Source organism: Rhinatrema bivittatum, chromosome 13, assembly GCF_901001135.1.
Source record: "Rhinatrema bivittatum chromosome 13, aRhiBiv1.1, whole genome shotgun sequence".
NCBI classification, from domain to species: domain Eukaryota; kingdom Metazoa; phylum Chordata; class Amphibia; order Gymnophiona; family Rhinatrematidae; genus Rhinatrema; species Rhinatrema bivittatum.
The window spans coordinates 21,985,737-22,007,973 of record NC_042627.1 but is presented as its reverse complement, the minus strand read 5'-3'; the positions used below and the strand labels follow the sequence as shown (position 1 = coordinate 22,007,973).

General features: G+C 44.5%; 1 protein-coding gene across 4 annotated transcripts in view; it reads right to left on the bottom strand.

The window, feature by feature from the left end:
* The window catches only part of PKM (pyruvate kinase M1/2), a 53,235-nt gene that overhangs the window by 11,853 nt on the left and 19,145 nt on the right, over nt 1–22,237 (bottom strand). For all 4 annotated transcript variants that reach the window (XM_029574381.1, XM_029574379.1, XM_029574380.1 and 1 more), the window contains 5 exons: nt 11,952–12,083; nt 11,585–11,771; nt 9,165–9,435; nt 7,928–8,078; nt 2,131–2,283 (listed from right to left, as the gene is read on the bottom strand). In XM_029574381.1, the coding sequence (XP_029430241.1) occupies nt 2,131–2,283; nt 7,928–8,078; nt 9,165–9,435; nt 11,585–11,771; nt 11,952–12,083 (894 nt within the window). The remainder of the gene's footprint in view (nt 1–2,130; nt 2,284–7,927; nt 8,079–9,164; nt 9,436–11,584; nt 11,772–11,951; nt 12,084–22,237) is intronic.

Below are 22,237 nucleotides of genomic sequence, written 5' to 3'. Positions count from 1 at the left end.
GCAGTTAAGCAAATGCCAAGGACTAAGCAACAGTACAGAAAATGGCAAGGTAAGCCTGAAAGCAATCTTTGCACAGGAGATTTACACACCATCTAAAATGAATAACTGATCTTCTAAAAATATGGGCCCTATCAACAGTGTCCTAAATAGAATGATGAAGTGGAATTTAACTGCTGTGTCAAACTAGAAGAACAGCAGCGATGGACAAGTCTTTAGTTTGTTACAACGAAGGCTAGCTATTTCCCAAACTAGAACATCCCTCCTATACACACTGAAAGCAAGGTGCAACCCTCTGAGAATTACTTAAAGCCAGGACTTAATCCAGGTGTTGCTATAGTGCTCAATAAAATACATTTGAAAACATAATACAAATAGGCAGAAACTGCAAATTCTGTTAGTCAAACTTATGTAGTCAATGGACTTTTGAAAGAAGTTTATGAAATGAACTATGGCTGTCTCCTTGATGTTACACAATTCAAATTAAGCACACAAAGGCCAACAAAGCCTGCTAATCAGTCAGCCCAGGGGAATATGGTTTAATAGAGTAGTTTTGTTTTGTTTTAAGGAAAGATGGTAAGCCTTCAGCCCTGAATGCATACATGAACTCCTCAATGCAATGAAACCTGCCCATTCCACAAGACACACAAGGAAGCAGAGGCAGCCATTCTGCACTGCCAAGCCCAAACAGGCCAGAAGATCAGTTGCTGTGCATGGTCTAGCAGAGTTAAAATGCACTCATACCAGTAGGAAGGAGGAGGGCGGGGGTGTCAGGTCAGCATACTTGTACACATGGTCAAAGCATTAAAACCCATACAATATTAATACATTAGGACTTCATTCAAATTCACTTGCTAGCCTTAACTGTACCTGTAATCTAGTAGTATGGATTATCAAAGCCATAATTCACAGTAGTTATCCAGAAAGAACAGTTAATTCTACACAAAGCTGTAACTTGCTCATCTCAGGACATTAGATACCCATTAAAAAAAAAGCAGAGCAGAGATTTCTGGCAGTTCAAACATGACAAACCCAATTCAGTCAGTAAGAAATTCCAGTGAAAGTGCCATATCCAAAAGTTAACTCACAGCTGAATTAAAAAAAAAAAAAAAAAAAAAAAAAAAGAAAAAAGCAGCATGAAAACAGATGCCCTACTAGGTGACAATGACATTACAATCAGTTCCCTTCCAATATTAACATAGCATTGTTTACAGCAAGCCAATGCTTTCGTTAGGTTGCATGGAAGACCAGTAGGCTTTAAGTCCTCTAGCAAATACAGAAGAACTTTATCAATGTTCTGCCACACTACACCTGCACATACCAGCTCAATAGAAAGTTTATATAGAGGCATTAGAAGGAGCTGTTCCTCTGGCAATAGATCTCCTTATCCAGATACAAGAAATCGAAATATTTGTTCCTTTGGCCAGCAAGAACTGGAAAAGCTGCATCTAAGAAAAATCACTGTTCTTATGAAACTCCAGGCCACTCAATAGCACATGCACCATGTTTTCAGTTGCAAGTGCTTTCTATAGGACCTAGGATTAAATCAGTACGCAAACGAGGAAGAGCATAGATGGCTCTAGAACAGCTCCTCAAAACTCTTGCTCAAGGCAACAGATTTAGGTCCTGGCTGGAAGTCCCTTACTAGTTAACAAGGCTAAGCAGAGTCTCTCAGATTTCCTTTTGTCAAGGTGCTGTATATACACCAAGGGTAGGTCAAAGAAAATTGAGACTGTGACAGAAGACTGAGCCAAACTAGGGTACTAACCTTAGAGGCAGAATGCTCATTTCAAGAGTGCCAGAATGAGCTCCAGTGCCTGTGCAGTTACTTCTCATGTTTAAGCCACAAACAAAGCCACTGGCAAGAGCCAAAACTCTCTAGCATTGGGAGAGGAAGGAGCACATGCCTTGCTCCAAAAGCCACTTGGGAAAGTAAGGTGCAGCACTTACACCACAATAAGTAACATTAATAGGGAACAATGTAAGCAACAAAATGCTAAAGCTCTGAAGTTAACTCTTCCAGCAATCCATGCCCTTTAGTTAAGGAGCAGCAGGAACTGTAGATTTACTGCCTCTACATCATTAACTGCCCATTTTAGACAGGCATCACAGTATGACCCTCCCATTACTCACAGCATGCTGCATGCGCACAGCTTCCAGAGGGTAGTCTCCTTTCGCAGTCTCGCCTGATAGCATGATGCAGTCTGCGCCATCCAGAACAGCATTTGCTACATCACTACCCTCTGCACGGGTTGGGCGAGGCTTCTTAATCATACTCTCCAGCATCTGAGATATGAAATGACAGGTATGAACCACAGAAGTCTTAAGCAGAATAGAACCTACTTCAGATCACTTTTTAAATTTAAACATACATTAGACTATGCTAGCTCCAACAGTAGTGGTATAGAAGCTAATGGTGGCTGAAAGATGTTCAAGCTAGGAAAGGTCACCATAGCAGTTGGTCAATTACATTATGCATTCTCCTGTAGTATAAGCACAGTTTCTGGTTCCTTCTACTAAATAAAGTTATCTACGTAAAAAAATGCAAGCAGCAATATCTGGTGCTGGAAGACAAAGGCTCTCCCCCCTCGAAAACAGATCTTGCCAGATGAAAACCATCAAACAAAGCCAATGTACATTTAGACTGACACTGTGCTTGTACTAGAGAGAATAATGAATATACGATAAAGATGTGTTAGTACCCAAAATAAGAAAAGCAAGTTTGCTTACCATAAGTGGTATTTTCCGTAATAGCAGGATGAATTAGCCATGCTGTCTAGGACATCCTCTGGGTGGCCCCTAGGCAGAGGATTGCACCAAGAATACAGAGCTTTGACTGTGTGCCTGCTTAGTCCTCACGTGATTACCAGTCCTCAGTCAATAATGAATGTGGAGAGGCTGTTCAGGGAGGTGGGCTGGTCAGCATGGCTAATTCAACCTGCTTTTTCCCCCCTGTCGATAAGAAGGCTAAATTAGCCAGGCTGTCTGGGAGTCCCCAGCTTAGGGCTGTGTATGCCGGGGGGAGGGAAAAAGACACTGTCCAACCCACACAATAGTTTGTGTGCAACCTGCACTGCAGCAGCATCTTCCTGTCAAGTATCGTAATACTGCTGAGCCCAGTGCAGTGTCCGAAGCTACCTGCTGTACAAGACAGTAGTGTGATGTGAAAGTATATAGCAATGACCACATGGCTGCCTTAGTGTTCAGCAACAGTACAATGTGGAGATTAGCAATTAAAGCTGTTACTTGATGCACCCCGACTAGATTTGATAGCTCTGCTGAGCGCTTTGAGTAACAGGAATAAATGCACTGTGATGGCCAATTTGACAAAGTCCATTTTGCCACCAGTAAACCCAGAGGAATCAAGATTGAGAGATAGTTGAGAAGATCTGTTCACCGCATGTGTTCTTCACTTGTAACCCAAAGGCCTTTTACAGGCCAAGGTGTGAAGGAAACTCTCCTTCTCAGTGTGTGGCTTTGGGAAGAATGTGGGCAATATGATGGTTTGATTCAAATGGAAAGCAGAGACCACCTTCAGCAAGAAGGATAGTCTAGGCCAAGTGACTATTGTGACGAAACTGCAAGAATGGAGGATAGGGAACCAGGGTCTGCAGCTCACGGACCTGTCTTGCCAATGTTACTGCAACAAGGAACACTACTTTCCAAGTCAAGAACTTCATATGATTACAGTCCATGTGTTCAAAAGGGTGGAAGCATGACTTGCTCCAATACCAAAGGTTTAAGTCCCAAGGAACTGCAGGTTTTACCACGGGTGGCCTCAATTTCACAATCCTCTTCATAAACCAGGACACCAGAGGATAGTTGAAACAGGAACGCCACTGAATGGGAGATGATACTCTGCTATAGCGCTCCTGTGAACTCTGATGCTGTTGCTGAACTTGCTTTGTAGAGCACATGCAAATACTACAACAGTATCTCCAGTGTGCAGGAGAACGGGTCTATTCTTTTTCCATTACACCAGGCCATGTATCGCCATTTGCACTGGTAATTTTCTTGTGGCAGCCTCCAACACTAAGATGTCCTGGATTCCCGTTGGCAACTGCAGGTGATCTAATACCTTCCTTTCAACTTCCACACTGAGCTGAAGGGAAGTGTGCATAGGATGCCCCCTTCTTGATTGAGCAGATTGGCTTTGCTCCCTAATGAAATAGGGAGAAATGAGAGAGTCGAGCTAGATAGGTGTACCAAGTTTGCCTTGGCCATGCCAGAGTGAGGAGGATGAGATCTGCCACATCTGCAATGCATTCCTGGATTGGTTGGGATATTCACTTATCTGTTGGTTTGGTTAAGAAGTCCTTTCTTCCCATAGGATGAGGAACTCATCTTGGGTGAATCGTTCCCGACTTGGATAGACCAAGAAAAACGTCTGAAACTTCCTGTTGTGTATCACCACAAAGAGGAGACCCCATGTCTCAAAGATGTCTTTCCTAGTTGGGAACCCATTCTTGGAGATGGAAGATCCTGCTGAAATCTGTCTGCTTCCTTATTTGCTACTCCTGGGAGGTAGGTTACCCACAATGATTATGGAGCACACCTCTGTCCACTCCAGTATTTGAATTGCCTCTCTCCAGAGGATCCAGGAACATTCTTTCCCAGCAACTAGCTGTGGAATGTGTTGAGAGCAATGAACACCCTCAACTCTAGACTTGCTGCATTCTTTCAGATGGTGCCCACAGGTCTTGAGTCATGTGCTGTAGATGGGCTCCCCAACTGTTGATGCATCTGTGGTTAGAACTTAGTGTACTGGATTGCCAAAAAAAAAAAAAAAAAAGAGGCCCCACTGATAGGGTTGGTGGGACAGCCACCAGGTTATGCCCCTCTTCATTGCTCAGGTTAGCTTCACCCTTCTGATTAGAGGCCGAGAATATTGGGTCTATTGGTGGTGCAAGTGAAAGTGTGTGGTACTACATAAGGCTGCCATGTGGCCTAGAAGGGTCAGGATCCGACGTATTGAAGGGTGTGCACAATGTTCCAACTGTGTTGAGCCCTGTCTACGGGGTGGGGGGGGGGGGGGGGAATACCTTGCAGATAATACTAGAAGCCAACTGTCCAGATAAGAGAACTGCTGAATTCCCCCTTCTCAAGTGGGCCACTGCCACACATTTGGTGAAAATTCTTGGGGCAGACAAGAGTCCAAAGGGGAGAACCTTGTTTTGGTAGTGCCATGCTTAGAGGATGAACGCCCATTGGTATATGGGAGTAAGCATCCTTGAAGTCCAGCAAGCACATCCAGTCGAGTTGCAGGAATGGCAGGATGGATTTGAGGGATGTCATTTTGAACTTCTGAATGTGCTTAATGGCCCACAGATCTAAAATCTAGCAAAGCCCCCCCCCCCCCCCCCATCTTGTGTTGAGGGAACCAGATGCAGGAGGCGTGGATTAGTCATGAAGTTTAATTTGTATCCCTTGCGAATTATGCTTAATACCCAACTGATGTGATTGCTTCCCAAGAATGATAAAGTTTGGACAGGCTGCCTCCCACCGATAACTGACGGCAGCCAGACCGCACCTACAAGAGCCTTGTGTCTTTTGGTTGTTACCCTGTGATGTCTCTGCTGACGTTGGCCTAGCTCTGGGCTGTGATTGTTGTGGCTGCTGTCTGGGCAGTTGATATGCATGGCCTGAAGGGGCATCTCTGTTATAGGACTTCCTGTAGGCCAGTTGAAGTTCCCTGGTTGAGGGATGTTCTGCCGGAGAGGCCAGGGATAGGACCATCATTTTTTTTTTTTTTTAGTTGAGAGTCTAAGCCTGTCCTCAAATAAAATAGTCTTTACATGGCAGATCTGCCAACTTCTCGTGGATGTCCTCACATATGGTGTTGGCCTGTATCCAGGCAATTCTTTGGGCCACTATGGACGAAGTGTGGGCTGATGTTTCAAATGCCTTGCACACAGTCTGAAGATGGTGGCACAAGCCCTCTTCCAAATCAGTGAATAGTTGTGGTAAGGAGTTACCAGACGGATGAGGAAAGACATGTGGCTTGAGGGACTGTAAACACTCAAAGTATTGCATGATATAAAACTGAGTGTTGCTGAATATTTGCATTTGACATTGCCACCTGGAAGGTTTTCCATCCAAACTTTTCTAGGTATCTGTTGTCTTTACCTGAAGGAGTATGAGAGTGTAACTGCAACTTTTTAATTTTTCTTTGTTGATTTGACAAGCATAGAAGCATGGGGGAAGTTGTGCTGTCCCATAGTAAGGAGGAGACTCTCATATGAACTTGAGATCCATCTTCAAATGTCTATGGTCCCAAGAATGGGGACTCCCATGTCTTGTCCATTACCACAAACCACTGAATGGAAAGCAAGGACAGTAAAGATCTTAAGATTCTCAAGATCTGATCATGGGTCCAGCACATTCCTAGTTTCAATTTTTTAAAAAGCTCCCACATTTTCATTGAATAGAGAAAGTAGGATAAAGTCTTCCGGAGGCAAAGACCGTTCAGGCAGGTCTGATGGGAATCATGGAGGAACCTGGAGATGGTGGATTCCTTGGGCTCCGAATCCGGTGCCAGAGAAAGTCGTGGCTGCTAATCCTCTGGCTTGTCTTGAGGGCTGATATCATCCTGAGTTGAAGACTGGGAATTCCTCCAGCAAAGGGGGGGGGGGGGGGGGGGGGCAGCTAGGTGATGGGAGGTCCCTACCACTACTTTTGAGAGATGTGAAGTTCTGTAAAATCGTGAAGACTTAGTACATCACCCATGAAGCCAGACTTCTGTCTCTATGGGCTGGCCGCATCTTTCTAGTGGTGGTGGTTTCCACACATCCTGTACCCGCCATGGTCTTAGTCATTTTTGCCCTTCGATGCACTCCTGCGAAGAGTATGTTGGAATCTGGCCCTTATCCCTTTGAGACACCTTGTACCTTTGTTAGGGGCTCCTGTATTTGCCATCTGAGAGGGATTCCTCTTCAGACATCTCCAGGCCCAGCTCTTCCAGCAGGAATACTACTTGAGGGTCACACTCCAGTGTGAGAGATGTGTGGGAAGCCTGTTTTTTTAGCAGCTTTTGTGAATGCATTGCTATCTCCTGTATTTGAGTGTATGCAGAGCTGGCCTGTGTCATAGACTGATGCTGTGAGGCATGTGCATTGTGTTAGTATTGCTTTCCATTTAGGAAGCAACTGCGTCAGGATGAGTCATGTTTGCGAGGCATGCATCAATGAATCATGCACAGAGGCTCTTCCTTGTGTATTCCCTGCTTCGATGTGTCATCCAATGTGATCAATGCTGCTGGAGGCCAGCAACACTGACATGTTTTGACTGGCCCATCCTCCGATGCCCATTTTGTTTTGGTCTGGGGAAACTCAAGTGCTGAGGGGTACCCCACTCAGCTCTGCTTTTTCTTACCATCTAATGGGCCCTAAGAGGACGCTCTCCTGCCCTGCTTGGCAGGGTGAGTCTTCAGCCCCAGGACGGAGTGCGAGGACAGGTGCTCCGACACAGGGGTGTAGGACCTTGTGTCCTCCTCCCTTAGCTTTGTGATCTGAGCTTGTTGTCTTTGGGCATCATCCTCCTGCAATCTGTGCAACTGGACTGATCATGGTCTGGGTCGAGGCAAAGGTAGCAACAGTTATGTGCATTAGTTATGGACATACCTGCCACACTGGCAGTATTTGAATCCTGGCAATTTGGGAGCCATGATCGCACTTTAAAGTGCTTGTGGGGTTTCACCTGGGTGGAAGTTTGAGGAGAACGGAGAGAAGAGAATCAGTGTATGGCTAAAAGCACGGATGAAAAAAAAAATAATATATACTTAAGATTGGTAATTGTACAGGAAGAACCCACAGAGGTGCCCAGAGTGAAAACTATTCTTGAAGAGAAGTTCTGTCTAGGAGCCACCCAGATGTCGTCCAAGATGGCATCTGCTTAGCGACAGGAAAACAAATTAAGGAGTACTGATTAATACCTGAGTGGCACAAATAATTGGTTTTCCTGCTCTATTGCAACGTCCAATCATCATTTTTTGAGCAAGGAAGACTTTTTCAGCTGGGATTTCGATGCCCAGATCCCCTCTGGCTACCATGATGCCATCACTGGCCTCCAAGATCTCATCAAACCTAAAGCAGATAGAAATAGAAAAAAATAAAAAAAATAAAATATATATATATATATATATATACACACACACACACACACACACACACACATTCTTTCTGGTCTTAGGGGAGGGATTGATGTGGGTATTAGTCTGCATTCCCTTCCAACTGGAGTATTAAGCTCTTCAGGCTTGTGTGTATATAAGCATACAGAACAAACACTAATGCTGAATTTTCACTTAGTATTTGTAGCTTCTTGGAAAAGAATGACACTAGGGAATGTATAAAGATGACAAAAAAAAAAGGGCCCTAAAAGTCCAATGTTATGGTTAAAGATTTTTAGTAGATCAGCAAGGCTGGCAGAATGTAAGCAAATGTCCCCTCCTCATTCCAGCCCCCTAAAAATGTTGCATAGTTACCACTGCAAAAGGTAAATCGCTGTAGAGACAGTGGCAAGTAAAGGTTCAAACAAAGACAAACAGCCCTTCTGGCTCTTAGGTAGCAAGAGGGAAACCCATGCTACTCAAACACTAGGAAGGGAGGAACAGGGAAATAAGATTGCTTAGGGTATAAAAAGCGAGCAAAGTGACAGGAGCCCCATGAAACTGATGCAGTCTAGATACAGATTCTTGCAACTAGAACTAGGCAAATAAACCCTGGCATCTAAACACACTTTATATGCAAGCCAAACAAAGATGAAAAATGATAAATCCAGTAGTAGACAATCTTCAAAGGTTTTTGTACACAAGTCATCGGGATTATCCACATTAAGCAGAGACATGTCAGGAACTGGGGCATGCCACAACATATGCAATGTTTCATTTTCAACAACAATGTGCATTATTTGGAAAAGTATTCACAGAAAAAGCAGGTGTAAGTCTGTGGTACTTCCCCTTATAGAAGAGGCATGCATTTATTTTCCCTTTGAGAATCTGTGCACTGTCTGTAGGTTAGAGTATGCATGGACTCTACAAGCACCTGTGCTATTCTGAGCTTGGCCTTCCTTCCCCCAGTAGCCACATTCTGACTGGCTGCTTGTCACTTATGGGAACCCATGATTTAGGAAGCCTGCTTTAATAAAAATCAAGCCACTCTTCCCATAATTACCTGCGGACACCCTCGTGGTTCTCAATCTTACTGATGATCTTGATGTTTGCCCCCTTTTCTCCCAGGACTTTTCTGACAGCATGAACATCTGCGGCCTTGCGAATGAAGGAAGCAAAGACCATGTCCACACCCTGCTCTACACCAAATTTCAAGTCCTGGATGTCCTTCTCAGAGACAGCAGGGAGGTCCACAGCAGCACCAGGCAAGTTTACACCTTTCTTACTTCCCAGAGATCCACCATTTTCCACTTCAGTGATGCAGTAATTAGAGCCTGCAAGAGAAATTCCCACAAAAGGTTAATGGGGCCCACCATGCTCCCACGATTCAGGATCTTCCAGCTTGACCACCAAGAACCAGCTGAGCACAAAACAAAAACCCAGTGCTGGAGAACAGAGGAACACAGACCGAGCTGCCCAAAATACCTGCACTGGCTTCAACTGAGCATTCCAGTTCAAGGAGAGAACACAAGACTGCTTTTTTTTTTTTTAAACTTTAAAGGTACATTTCCCTGAAGGCTACAGGCTCTAAGGTCCTGTAGGGTGAGTGAGCTGGGATCCCTGGTTTCACCCTAGACCAGCTGCTGGCTGGAAGAGCTAACAGGTCCCTGACCTTCTGCTCTGAAGCCTTGGATACCAGGGAGGGATGGTCCCACTAGGACCTGGCAGTAGAAACTAAAGGTGAATCCTTGTTCTGTCTTTAGTTTTGTTTTTTTTCTCTTGGACTGCAGGCTTTGCACCTCCACCATCTGCTGGAGTCAGAGATACTGACTGACTGCAGGTGGCACCTCGTGGTATAGGGTACAGTCAAAACTTCTATCTCCATCTGCTGGGAGGCAAAACCCAGCTGTCTGGGCATGTACAGGATACATGCATCTACTTCATTTCTCAGGTATGACCTACAGGCTGCAGAAAGACTAGCAAAGAAAGTGAAAGCAGGGTAAGGGTGGGAACTAGCAGTAGATGAATCTTAAGCATGTTCTTTTGCTCTGTGTAAGAGGAAGTTGATGTGGTTTCAGCAGGATATGGTACAATAAGATTGTTTCATAATCATAAGCCAATCTACAGAAGTACTTTCACAAGTGTGCATATAATGCAATGGGATGCAGTTTAACATTCTGGGGTCTACCTCCAAGAGCTCAAGCACCAACCACACACATCTCTCTGAAGAGCAGTTATACTGTGCTGCAAAGAGATTTTGCAGGAGAGATGTAGTTCTAGTTCACAACAGGTGTCTCCAAACCAAGGCTCACAGATGCATCTTAACTGGCCCACAAAGTCCCACCAGAATCTACCGGTGGCCTCAATGCACCTCTAAATCACACAAAGTCCTATATGTTGCACTCTGTCCAAGGGGCGTGGTCTTCTCACCTCCCTCCTGGACAGTTCCTATTGCTCTGAAGTAATACTGAAGCCAGGGAGTGGGGGGGGGGGGGGGGGGGGGGGGGAAGCATGACCTGGGAAGAGGCTGAAAGGTGCCACTGAAGAAGTTGCAGGGGGATGGGGAAGAAGAAAAAAAAAAAGTCTACAACCTGCAGCAGGCCCAGTAATAGAAGATGCTGAGGAGGATCTGCTGGCACCAACAAGACAGCAATGCAGAAGGAGCCATTGCAGGTAGGAAAAAAGGGCACAGATAAGACTGCTGCATACAGTATGAAAGAGGGGGATGTTACCACTGCTGGTAGAGTTCCTAGTCTCAAGAAAAAAAAGAGTGAAGAATTGAAGGGATGTGCCAAATACACACCCCCTATAAGCTCAGGGATTGAGTTAAAAAGGCATGGAAGGGTTGTCAGCTTTTGAGAAATCTAGAAAATCCTGACATTTGCCATATCCTGCTTCACTTGTTTTCCAGCATTTCAAATCAAAAAGGGCCAGAGATATTACTTGCCCCCCCTTTCCATATTCTTGAGAAAAATGAACTAGAAACAAAAAGGGCCCTAAATATACCAAAAGCTTTTTATAAACTATGTATTTAGCTTGTATACATCATTGCTGCAATTAGATTCTGTTTATATAGATGGCTTTCTGAAGTTACATGTTTACATGCCTTCCCCTCGCTGCTCTGTGGTTCTTGAGGTCCAGAGTTGGCCCATTTACCCCATGAGACAGCCAGCCCTTGGCAAAATGCAGTTTGAGTTGGGACTCCAATATGCTTATGGTTTTTACATCTAGACAATTTTTAGGGGGGGGGGGGGGGGGGGGGGGGAGACCCAGGGACTGCAGCTTTTTTCTTTTATAGGGTGAATTACTGTATTTCTATAAATGTATGTTTGTACAGATTTTATTTAAAAAGATAAAGATATATATAAAAAGCCTTATACAAAATCAGTTTTAATAAAATCTATACAAACATACATCTATAGAAGTACAGTATATATTTTGAATTCAATAAGAGAAAGTGTTTACAGTGCTTTAGTCACACACCTGTCTCCTTAACTAATAAGGAAATGAGACCATCGTCAACATAGATTTTACTGCCGGGTACCACCACCTTGGTGATGTTCTTATAGTCTACCCAGAGGATATTCTCATCACATTTCTCCTGGTAGGCATCATCCAGGGTCACTTTTAGAGTTGCCCCCTTCTTCAGTTCCACCTCAGCTGTGCCACTCTGCAAGCAAATTACAAAAAGTGACTAATTAGTTAACCTCAATGTCACTGTGAGGTTGAAGATACCACCCCCTGGAACCCATGGGACCTCCCCTCAAAAAAAAAAAGTTAGTAGACATACTGCATTGACTTTAGAGTGGCAGAATGGGTAAGAAACAGGGAAAGCAAAATATGTACTTACTCCCTTTATGAGTCCAGTTCGAATCTCAGGTCCCTTTGTATCCAAAGCAACAGCCACAGGCCTGTAGTGAATAGGACTTGAAGCAAAGCTTTCTGTGGCTTCTCGCACATTCTTGATTGTGCCTTCATGGTACTAGCAAGGTTTGAGGAAAAAAAAAAAAAAAAAGTGTTGGATTTCATCTCACATTTCCCCAAGCTAAAATGACAAAGTATTCGCTAGTTTGGAATATAGGATTGTCCCGACACCCAACTGACAAGCTGGAGAGATTTTCCTAGAACCACATCAACTCAATCTGACAGTGTAGGCAGGCATCTTACTATGGGTTACTGAAGGGTCATGAGAACAGAACAGGGGCACAACTCTGATCCTGGAGTGCCAAACTGGTCTGATTTTCAAGATATCCACAATGAATGGGAATGTGCTACTTGTATACAATAGAGCCAGTATACCTCTTACAAATTCATTGTGGATACCCTGAAAATCACAGCAGAATACTTCTGGCATAGAACATATTTTAGTTACCAGAAAGATGAAATCTTAAATGAAGCTCTTATTTGTAGTTTGGCCTCCACTAATCCAATAGTGAGTTCTCCTTGAATATCAGACTACAGGATCTTATGTAATAAAAGTAATTTTTTTTTAAATTCATAATTTCAACACATATTGTGCGCTAAGTCAGCACCCAATATAGTAAGCTAATGGTATGCTATGTATCTGGAATTAAAACAACTGCCTGTTTGTGCTCTATGGTAGAGCACGATGCAGAAAGTAAAAATGTGCAGCCAAGCCACACATTTAACTTTCAGAAATTAACACCTGCCCAAAAGGCAGGAGTTAGTTTTGGCTGGCACCGGGAAAGTGTCCAGAAAAGCAGAAAAAACTCAATTTAGCTGGCGTCCGTTTTCCGAACCCGTGGCTGTCAGCAGGTTCGAGAACCAACGCCAGTAAAATTCAGCGTCGGTACCTCTTTTTACTGCAGGCCCTAATTTGCATACCTGGGCTTCCTGAATCGCGTGCCCAGGAGAGTGGCCTGTGCACTCGCCAGCTCTCCCGTGCAGTTTTCTGTATCAGCCCGTTAGCTAGTAAACTAAATAAGGGCTAGAGAAGCCAATTACCAACTAAGAGCAGGAATCAGACACTGCACAGCTCGACTAAAGAATGGGGTTAACCACAAACTAAAACACTGGCAGCCAAGGGCTGGTCAAGGATTGACCTGCCCTTTCTCTAGGAAAGGAAATCAGGTAAGTAGTAATTTCTCCTTCCTCAGCATTCAGGCAGGTCAATCCCCACAAGTGGGATGTACCAAAGCTAATCTCGAGAAGGGTGGGAGGCTGCCAGCAGTCCAATCAATACCACTCGTGCAGAACATGGCAGCCTCCCTAACAATCAAATGGTAATGCTTGGAGGTGGTGGCGTGCAAAGCTGACCATGTCACTGCTCGGAAATTCTCAGCAGACAAACCAAATTCCACCCAAGTCCTCATGGAGTGTGCCCTGACCTGTTTCGGAAATGCAACCTCAGCAGCCACATAGTCCTCTGGGTTAAGGAAGCCATTACGGTAGCCTATTGTTGCCTGTATCGACAGTGCTCCCCAGTTTACCTCCACCATAGAGCACAAACAGCCAGACAGACTTCCGAACAGTTTTAGTTATCTCCAAGTACTGCAGTAAATGCTTGATGTCCAAGGAACGCAGAACACTGTACTCTGTTTCATCTCTATACCTGTTCAGAAAACAGGCGAGAAAATGGACCTCTGAAACTACTTTCAGCAAAAAAAAAAAAAAAAAGCGGGAATAGACACTGAACCGCACCCAGAGTAAATGCTCTCGACAGGAAAGAACCTGCAGCACCTGATGTGCCAAACAGATTGCTACCAGAAAAACTGTCAAGTAGCTAAAAGGGAAAAAAAAAGTACATAGCAGTTGAAAAGTCAGACTTGCCAAGAACTCAAGGACCAAATTAAGATCCCACAATGGCATCAGAAGCTGCAGATGCTCAACTCCCTGCAAGAAACGGGACATGTCTGGATAGGAAGACAAAGGCCCTCCATTGACTAGCCAGGGCTGCAACTTTAACTTTCAAGATGTTAAGTGCCAAACTGTTTAAAAAAAAAAAATCCACCCCAAGCAGTTTAGAACCTCAATGACCCTCCAAACTCTTAAGCTAGAGAAGTAGATTTCCCGGCCCAGAGAAGAGGAGTGAAAATTACAACAGGCAAACCATCACACTTCAGAGCCCTTTCAATGGCCAGACTAATACAAAATTGACCTAGATCCTTGTGCAAAATGGGCCCATGATTAGCAGATCTGTCAGAGAGGATAGCAGGAGGGGATTGCCCACCAGAAGTCTTTAGAGATTGGTGTACCATGGTCTTTGAGCCCAAACCGGAGCCACTACAAGTATGGTGTTTGACTTGCAATCTTCTGTACCATTCTGCCTATCAAAGGCCAGGGTGGAAACATGCAGCAGGGTGCCATGGGGCCATTCAATGAGAGCATCTATGCCCATCACCTTTTGGGTCCTGCCTGTGATTGAAGTGTGGAACCTTTGCAGAGTTACAGTTCAAACAGGTGGTTCTAGATCTGGTAGGCACCAAGCAGTTCACCAGGAGCTGAAAGCTTAGTCATCCAGCTCCTATTCTCCTGGGTCCAAGTGTCTCCTGCTGAGGAAACCGGCTCAGATATTGTCCTTTCCAGCAGTGAGAGGTGGATATGCTTAGGAGATGCTGTGCCACCCACACCATGAGTGCATCTATCTCCTCCGATAACCATTGACTTTGTTCCACCCAGATTGATGTAAGCCACCATCGTGCATTGTCCGATATTATCTAGCCTGCCCAAGCCTTTAGCCACTTTGAATCGCAGGCATGCAACCGAACCGCTTGTGCTTCCAGTTTGATATTCCCCTGTCGCTCTGCTGCATTCTAGCACACTTGTACCACCAATTCCTTGTAAGCACTGACCAAACTGGCATCTTCAGGGAAATTCCCTTCCTCAGATTATCTGCATGTATCCACCAGTCCAACTGGTACCTCACCTCTAATGGAAGGAGCTGCTTCACCATAGTTCTGTGACTGCAGACTCCATCGGGAAAGCAATGCATGCTGAAGAGGGTACATATGAGCTCTCGCCCAGGGAACCACTTCCAGGACATGCAGATAAGGCCACACAGTTGGACTAAGTTCTACAGGGATCTAACTTGCATCAACAAGTGGATTCGAGACTCTGCCCATACAGAATCAAACCCTGGAGATACTTCAGGGTCTGATATTACTGCCAATTGCTCTTAGCCAGATTCACCACCCAGATTCCTGTAGCAAGGAGACTACCAGGCAGGAGGTGTGAAGACTTCCACATCCTTGGCTCGAGTCATCCAGTTGTCCAGATAGGGGTGAACTAGAAAGTCCTCCTTGCAGAAGGCCACCACTACCATCATGACCTTGGAAGAGGTCCTGGGCACCATGGCTAGCCCAAAGTGCAAGACCTGAAATTGGTAATGACAATCCAAAATAGCAAACCAGGAAGAACTGCTGATGTTCCTGACAGATAGGATCTAGAGACACAAGGGATAATCCTGCCATTATGACAGAGCGCATAGTTTCCATCCTGAAATGCATGACTCATGTAAGTTGAAATCCTTGAGATCCAGTATGGGTCGAAATGACCCTTCTTGAGCATGACAATTAATGGAATAGCAGCACATATTTTGCTGCAATTTGGGAACGGGTAGCACCACGTTCAGGTTCAACAGCCTTTGTAAGATCACTTCCATTTCTACCCACCTCTGAGTGGCAACCATAAAAGCATCTGCAGGAAAGCTAAAATTCAAGAGCATACCCACCACCCCCAACCACTTCGAAAACCCATTGATTTAAATCAGTCTGGACTCATCTTGATAAAAATGGGATAGATGACCACCTAACTCCTGTACCACCAGGTGAGCCTGCAAACCTTCATTAGGAAGACAGATGGGCTCCACTTCCAGAGCCCACATCCTTTTGAGGCCCTCAAGTGTGAAAGGACTGAGACCTCTGGGAAGAACCTCCCCTATAAGCCAAACACACCAGTAGTTTTCAAGAGTGGCCACTCACCTGAAAAGACCGAGCAATGAGTTTGTCCTCTGGACAATGAGGGACCTGGATCTCATTTACTTGCCAGTTTTTCTAATTCATTGCCAAATAAAAGCAAGCCCTTGAAGGAAGTTTGGTAAGATTGGCCTTTGAAACTGTATCCACTGACCAGTTGCACAGCCACAGTTGCTGCCTGGCAGCAATAACCAAAGCAGCTCCTCTAGTGGCTGTGTGAAAAGTCACAGCCCTGTAGTTCTATCATAGGTCCAAGATCAGACACTGCACTAGCAGAATCTTGACAAAGATGCAAGGTAACCTGAGCTACCAAAGCACAAAAAGCAGGTTTATTTTATTTATAGCTTTTTCTTCATCACTGCCTCAAAAACTGCCTCAAAAACAAAAAAAAAAAAAAAAGTTTGTCACTGCCTCAAAAACTTGCTTTAGGATACCCTCGATCCTTCTATAACAGAGTATTCTTCAATGCTGCACCTCCCTCTACCAGGATGGTGGAGCATTTCTTGCAGACCACACCAAGGCATCCACCTTAGAGAAATGCAACTGCTCTCTGGCCTGTGGAACCAAGTGATATAAACCCATACTTTAAAAAGGATGTTGCTGGTGCACTCCATTCCAGATCAACTCCTGGATTGCATCCAGGAGGAAAAGAAATAAGAAGCCTTGCATAGGGAGACCAACATGGGATCCTCCTCCTGCATCCCCAAGGAATCAGACCCCAGCCAAGGTCAGAGATCAAGCTCAGCAACATCTCTATGAAAGAAACAGTTCTAAGAGGCTCTAAATCTAGAGGAAATCAACCTTCCTCACCAGAAGAACCACCAATGGTATCTTGATCCACCTGCACTTGAACCTTGTCAGACCACGCTGCACCACAGCACTTGACTGGAAACAGATGGAGGAGCACTCTGCTCCTACATTAGTAGGTACTGCTGATTCAGACGACCACCCCTGGAAGAATTCTACCCAGGAAAAAAAGGGGACTGGTCCATTCCAGGCCCCATGCCAAACATCTTGAGTGAGTGTCTGATGACTTGGTACGTGGATCGACCAAGGGAGGGCTCCCCCCATCATGCCACCCTCAATCCCACTACCTGCAAACCAAGGAGATAAGCCATCAGCAAAATCAGAAGGAAATAAATCTACGAGCATCCAGGCAGTGCTGACATAGGCTTAAAGAAAGCCCAGATAAATGGCTCTGCTGTGGCATGCAGCACAAGTGGATAAACGCTTAGGCTTCTTCACTGCGGGCATCAAAGTTGTAAGTGTTCAGAACAGTAAAAGCTTGCACCTAGATTATCCGTGCATAAAACCTGCACCCAAAATGGATGTACAAATGTGCACACAAGTATATGTACCAAGGCCACACATCCAACTAGGCACCCAAACTGGGTGCCCAGTATAGACAAAAACACCCACAAAGTTGGGCACATAAGTGCATGCTGATTTAGCAAGCTTCTCGCTGTGGGTAATCACCTTGTGGTCTAACACGCACTCAGGAGAGAAGCCTGGGAGTGGAGCCTAGCCAAACAGCTACTCAACCCACAAAGCTTACCACTGAGCCTCTCTTGGCCTACAACCATTAATTGAAGTTTTAGGTCCACACCACTCAAGGCTACCAGACTGAAGGAGGGACCACATTGTATCACCTCAGGAAGCAAGTAGTGCTAGACATCTCCTCTTTCTGCTATTTTGTTTCGATTCCTTCCCCCACCCCACCCCCAAAGGGAAATGCATGTTCACCATCTGCTGAGGACAATACTGGTGGGCTGATGTTAGGGTGGGACCAAATGGCTGTGATGTCAGCTTTTGCTTTGTCTCCATCTGCTGGCAGAGGTACATAACCCACTCATGGGGACTGACCTGCCCAAATGCTGAGGTTAATTTTACTCTGACCAATAGTTACATTTCCAGCATTAAAGACTTGCATTTGGTCTGTAGAGCTTTAACACCCTTTCCTGGAAGCAATAGCTAATGCCTGCATTAACACAGAATTTTGAAAGGAAGTGCACTAACGTGTAAACATTTCTGTGCACAATACTCCTGATTTAAAAAGGAGTTAAGTTGTGTGTACAGCTTACATCCGGGCTACAGAAAGGGAATATTTGGCTACTATGTGGTATGCTTTGGTGTATTCAAAGCATGTAGGGTGGGGGTGGAGGGGCCAAAAGACATATTGAGCACAAATGTTTGTTCTACCTCCTGTACTTTCCATTAACATGTGTCGCTTTCAGTACTCTGAGGGTTACTCAAGAGAGACCCCTTCTATGAACAGGGAAGAGATGTCCATCTAGGTAATCTCCCTTGTATGCAGTTTCCAAAATGGTGGAAGGTAAGGGGGACAGCAGAAAAATACATCTCAGTTCAACTATCACCTTCTCTTTTCACTTTATCCAACTGTATTAGAATCAAAGAAATGTGAATGGAAAGAGTTAAGAACCTGGCTACACGCTTGGAACATTTAAACTATTTTTTTAAAAAGTAAAACTGTACACCAGCCAAGTACTGAATACAAATGAGAAAACAAGCATATACAAAGACATATGCATTTCAATACAAGTAAGAAACAATCCCCTAACCTGAAAAGCCATTCTGCGCAAGCCTGCCAACTCACTGACCACACACACTAAATACATTATGCTCAATCATTCATAGAGTGACATTACCAGGACCGATATGGGCACTCACTAACCAATATATGCAGGACACTAGTTAGAATTTTGACTGATGTACTGAAACGAGAAGATGAAAGGAAGAACAAGTACTGAAGCAACTCCTTTGGTTCAAAGGCAAAAATGGGTTCAGGGAGATTGCTAGACACCAAATGTCTTTTTGATTTAAAAAGAATTTTATAGTTGAAGGCTTTGACGAGATTACAATATCTCACTCCCCTACAGAATGGCAAACACTCATTGATGTCACACAGAGGGAAGGTTCAGACACCACTCTTGAGTTAGCAAAGATGGATTGGATGACTAGTTCTTACCTCATGTGAAGGTCAGAAAATCACACTTTTCCAGGACATGCTGGACAATGAAGAGCAGACATGCCCAAGCCTGGAGTGCCTTCTGCACTACTTGTCACCAATGAAGTGGGAGAAATGACAAAGCAGATCTACATCCTATGAGTTGAAAAGCATTCTGAGCAGATCTGCGCTTGCTATGAAGACTAAAGCAGAGTTTTTATATGTCCTCCACTGTGAACAAATTGGTGGAGCCCAGAAAACGCGAACCACCTGACTGCCACTATTTGATCTAGAGACCACTCGTGGGGATAAAAAACAGTAAGAATGTCAACGTGTTGGAGATGCAGGAAGGTAGGCTGCTTACATGCTTATAAGAAAGGCTTTGTGGCTGCAAACCTACTCCCAAATTCTTAGGGATTGCTAGCAGAGGGCCCTGTGCACCCTTGCTTGTTCAAGTAGAACACTGTTACTTGGATCAGAATCCTTCGCCCGAGGAGGGGAAACACACCCCCCCCCCCAATGCATACCCAATTGCTCTCAGCCCCAGCAAATTGATTTGAAACATGTTCTGTTGAAGACTAGACTCCTTGGGGTCTGAAACAATCTGCATATATGTATCCCCATCCCCTAATGGATGCATGCATTGCCAGCATTACTTGATGGGCGCACCCCTTCAGTTTCTAATGCCAGGATGTTTGTGCCTAGTCACTACTAGAAATATCCCTTCATATCTGTGTTGACATTCACTGGATATGACAAGGGCTGAATCAACTGATACCAAGCAGCATGAAGGCTGCACGGAGGCAAGTCATTTGAACCACATGCGCTGCTGCCATCTTATGTCCCAGGACCAGTAGAACTTCTCAGGCTGAGATATGATCCCACTATATTAAGTTCTGAATCAAGGCCTGAAGACAGACTGCCTATTCCAATAGGAAGAATTCTCCCTGCCCTGATCAACTTGATTCTTTTAGTAATAATCAAGGTTTAAGTTGATAAATGAATCCTAGCAACTGAAGGAGCTGAACAGTCTTTTGCAGGGAATCCAACACCTGTTTGAGAATTCCCTTTAACTAAAATAGTCATCCAGGTAAGAAAAGAAATTCCCTGCCAATTAATGTGCACTGCCACTAAGCATTTTATGAAAACCCTTAGGGCCACCGAGAGCCCAAAACGAATGTAGTCTCCACTACAAAAAGAGGTACTGCCAAATGGAAGGGATGTGGTATGTAAGCACATGCATCTTCTAGATGCATGGTGCACATCCAGTTTCCCATTTGAATGAAGTGAAGGGAGTTCATTTTGTTCAGACTCCAAATGCAGGATGTCTCAATTCAGACTTCTTGGGGATAAGGAAATAGTAGTAGAATCCCTTGCAATGGTCTTTGGGAAGGACATGTTCTATTGCTTGCTGGCTACAAACAACTATGTCGAGACTTAGCCGGTTTGAAGGCTCAATGGTGCAGCACTGGAGGGCACGAGAGGAGCAAACAGTAACTGTGTTTCTCCAATAAGACAGGTCTTATATTTAATTTTTGCTCTGAAAAACAGGTTAGGGCATATTTTTGGGGGATGTCTTTTTCCATGATTGGTGAATGAGGACAAGGCTAAGTCCGCCTCCTCTTTCATTCACCAATCAGATTCAATTTTCGGCCGAACCTTTCAGTTCGGTCTTTATCATCGGCCCACTGCAGGAAATCTCGTTTTCCCGCGGTTCAGGCCAATTTTATTTTGGCTGCCCCCCAAAACAACCCTTCTAATTTGATTAAACTGGGTTTGTATGGTTAAAAAAACCCAAACACATTGCTCCTTCCATGTGACAGAAGCTGACCAATGGTGCCGATAGCCTGTCACATGGAAAGAGCAAAGGGCCATCGGTGCCATTTTGATTGCTGGCAGCTGATGGTCTGAGAGCGGGACATCGCTCCCGGGACCCCTGCTGGACCAGAGTTTGTTTTTGTTTTGGGGGGGGGGAGGTGCAATAAAGTACATCTGGAGGATTGGGGTGGGTTTGGGGCTTTTTTTTTTTTTTCCCACAATCCTCTGTCTTCCCCCAGGACTTTCAGTAAGTCTTGGGGTGGAACTGCTCATCCTCTTAAAAGCTAGGGCTTATATTTCAAGCCCTACTCCAAAAATCCTGAAAATCAAGCTAGGTCTTATTATTGGAGAAACACAGTAGACTCCACAGTTTTGAGGACCCAACAGTCCTTTTTGATCTTCTGCCACTCTTCTAGGAAAAGGTGAATTCTCCCTGTACTAGAGGGGTACAAGCCCAAGGGTTGATTTTAGTCAAGAACTAGGCAGAGGCTTGTTGTGGTATCTTCAGTAGAGATCTCTTGCACCAACATCCATGAGTCAGAAGCTGCACAATACTGCTGAAATTGGCAGAAGTGGCATCTCTGAAAGGAGTGCTTAAAAGTGAAATATTACCTAGAAGATTGTTCTTTGGGTCCCTTTGAGAGAGAGACTGGACAACTGTATGCTGTACTTTAATTTGGGCAACTGCTTTTGAGTTTGTCCCCAGAACAGGGCACTATGGCTAATTGGTCATACACGTTCTCCCATAAACTACAGGCTTAGTCATACTATCCAGTGTGCCATGATAGTTGCTACTGTAGACCTCTCTACAGTATCAAAAAGTGTGTCATACACTGAGCAGAGCAGATGACATTTGCATTGTGTCCAGAAATGCCCACTGAGTCTGCAACTAAGGTTTCAGTTTACTGATACAAACATGTAAATATTGCACCATATAGACTTGGTGGGCTGTGATGTGGGTGGGTACTGGGTAGCTAATAATAATGCAGATAAGGGGAGGGAATGAATAGGATGGTGAGAAAAAGGGAATGAGAAAACAAGACCTGGAGAACTCAAGTGGGCCACCCCAACCACTTACAGAAGCAGAGTTGACAAACAGCTACACAAATGTATTGTCTATTTTATACCATTGCGTCCAAGGAGAAGATAGGAATACCTATTAACACTCCCTCTGGTGGCAGAGAATCTATGAATAGCAGTAAAAATGCAGTTTATTATATATAGTTAGATTGCTTCCAACCACTTACATACCCTGGAGAAAAAGGGAAAGTGGGATATTATAGAGACATTTAAATACAACCTGGAGGCAGGCCTCTTTCAACAGAAAGGAGGCTCTGGAACAAGGGTGAAAGGGGATAGACTTTAGTAAAGTAAGAAAATATTTTACATAAATGTTTGGACACATGAAACAGCTTTTGT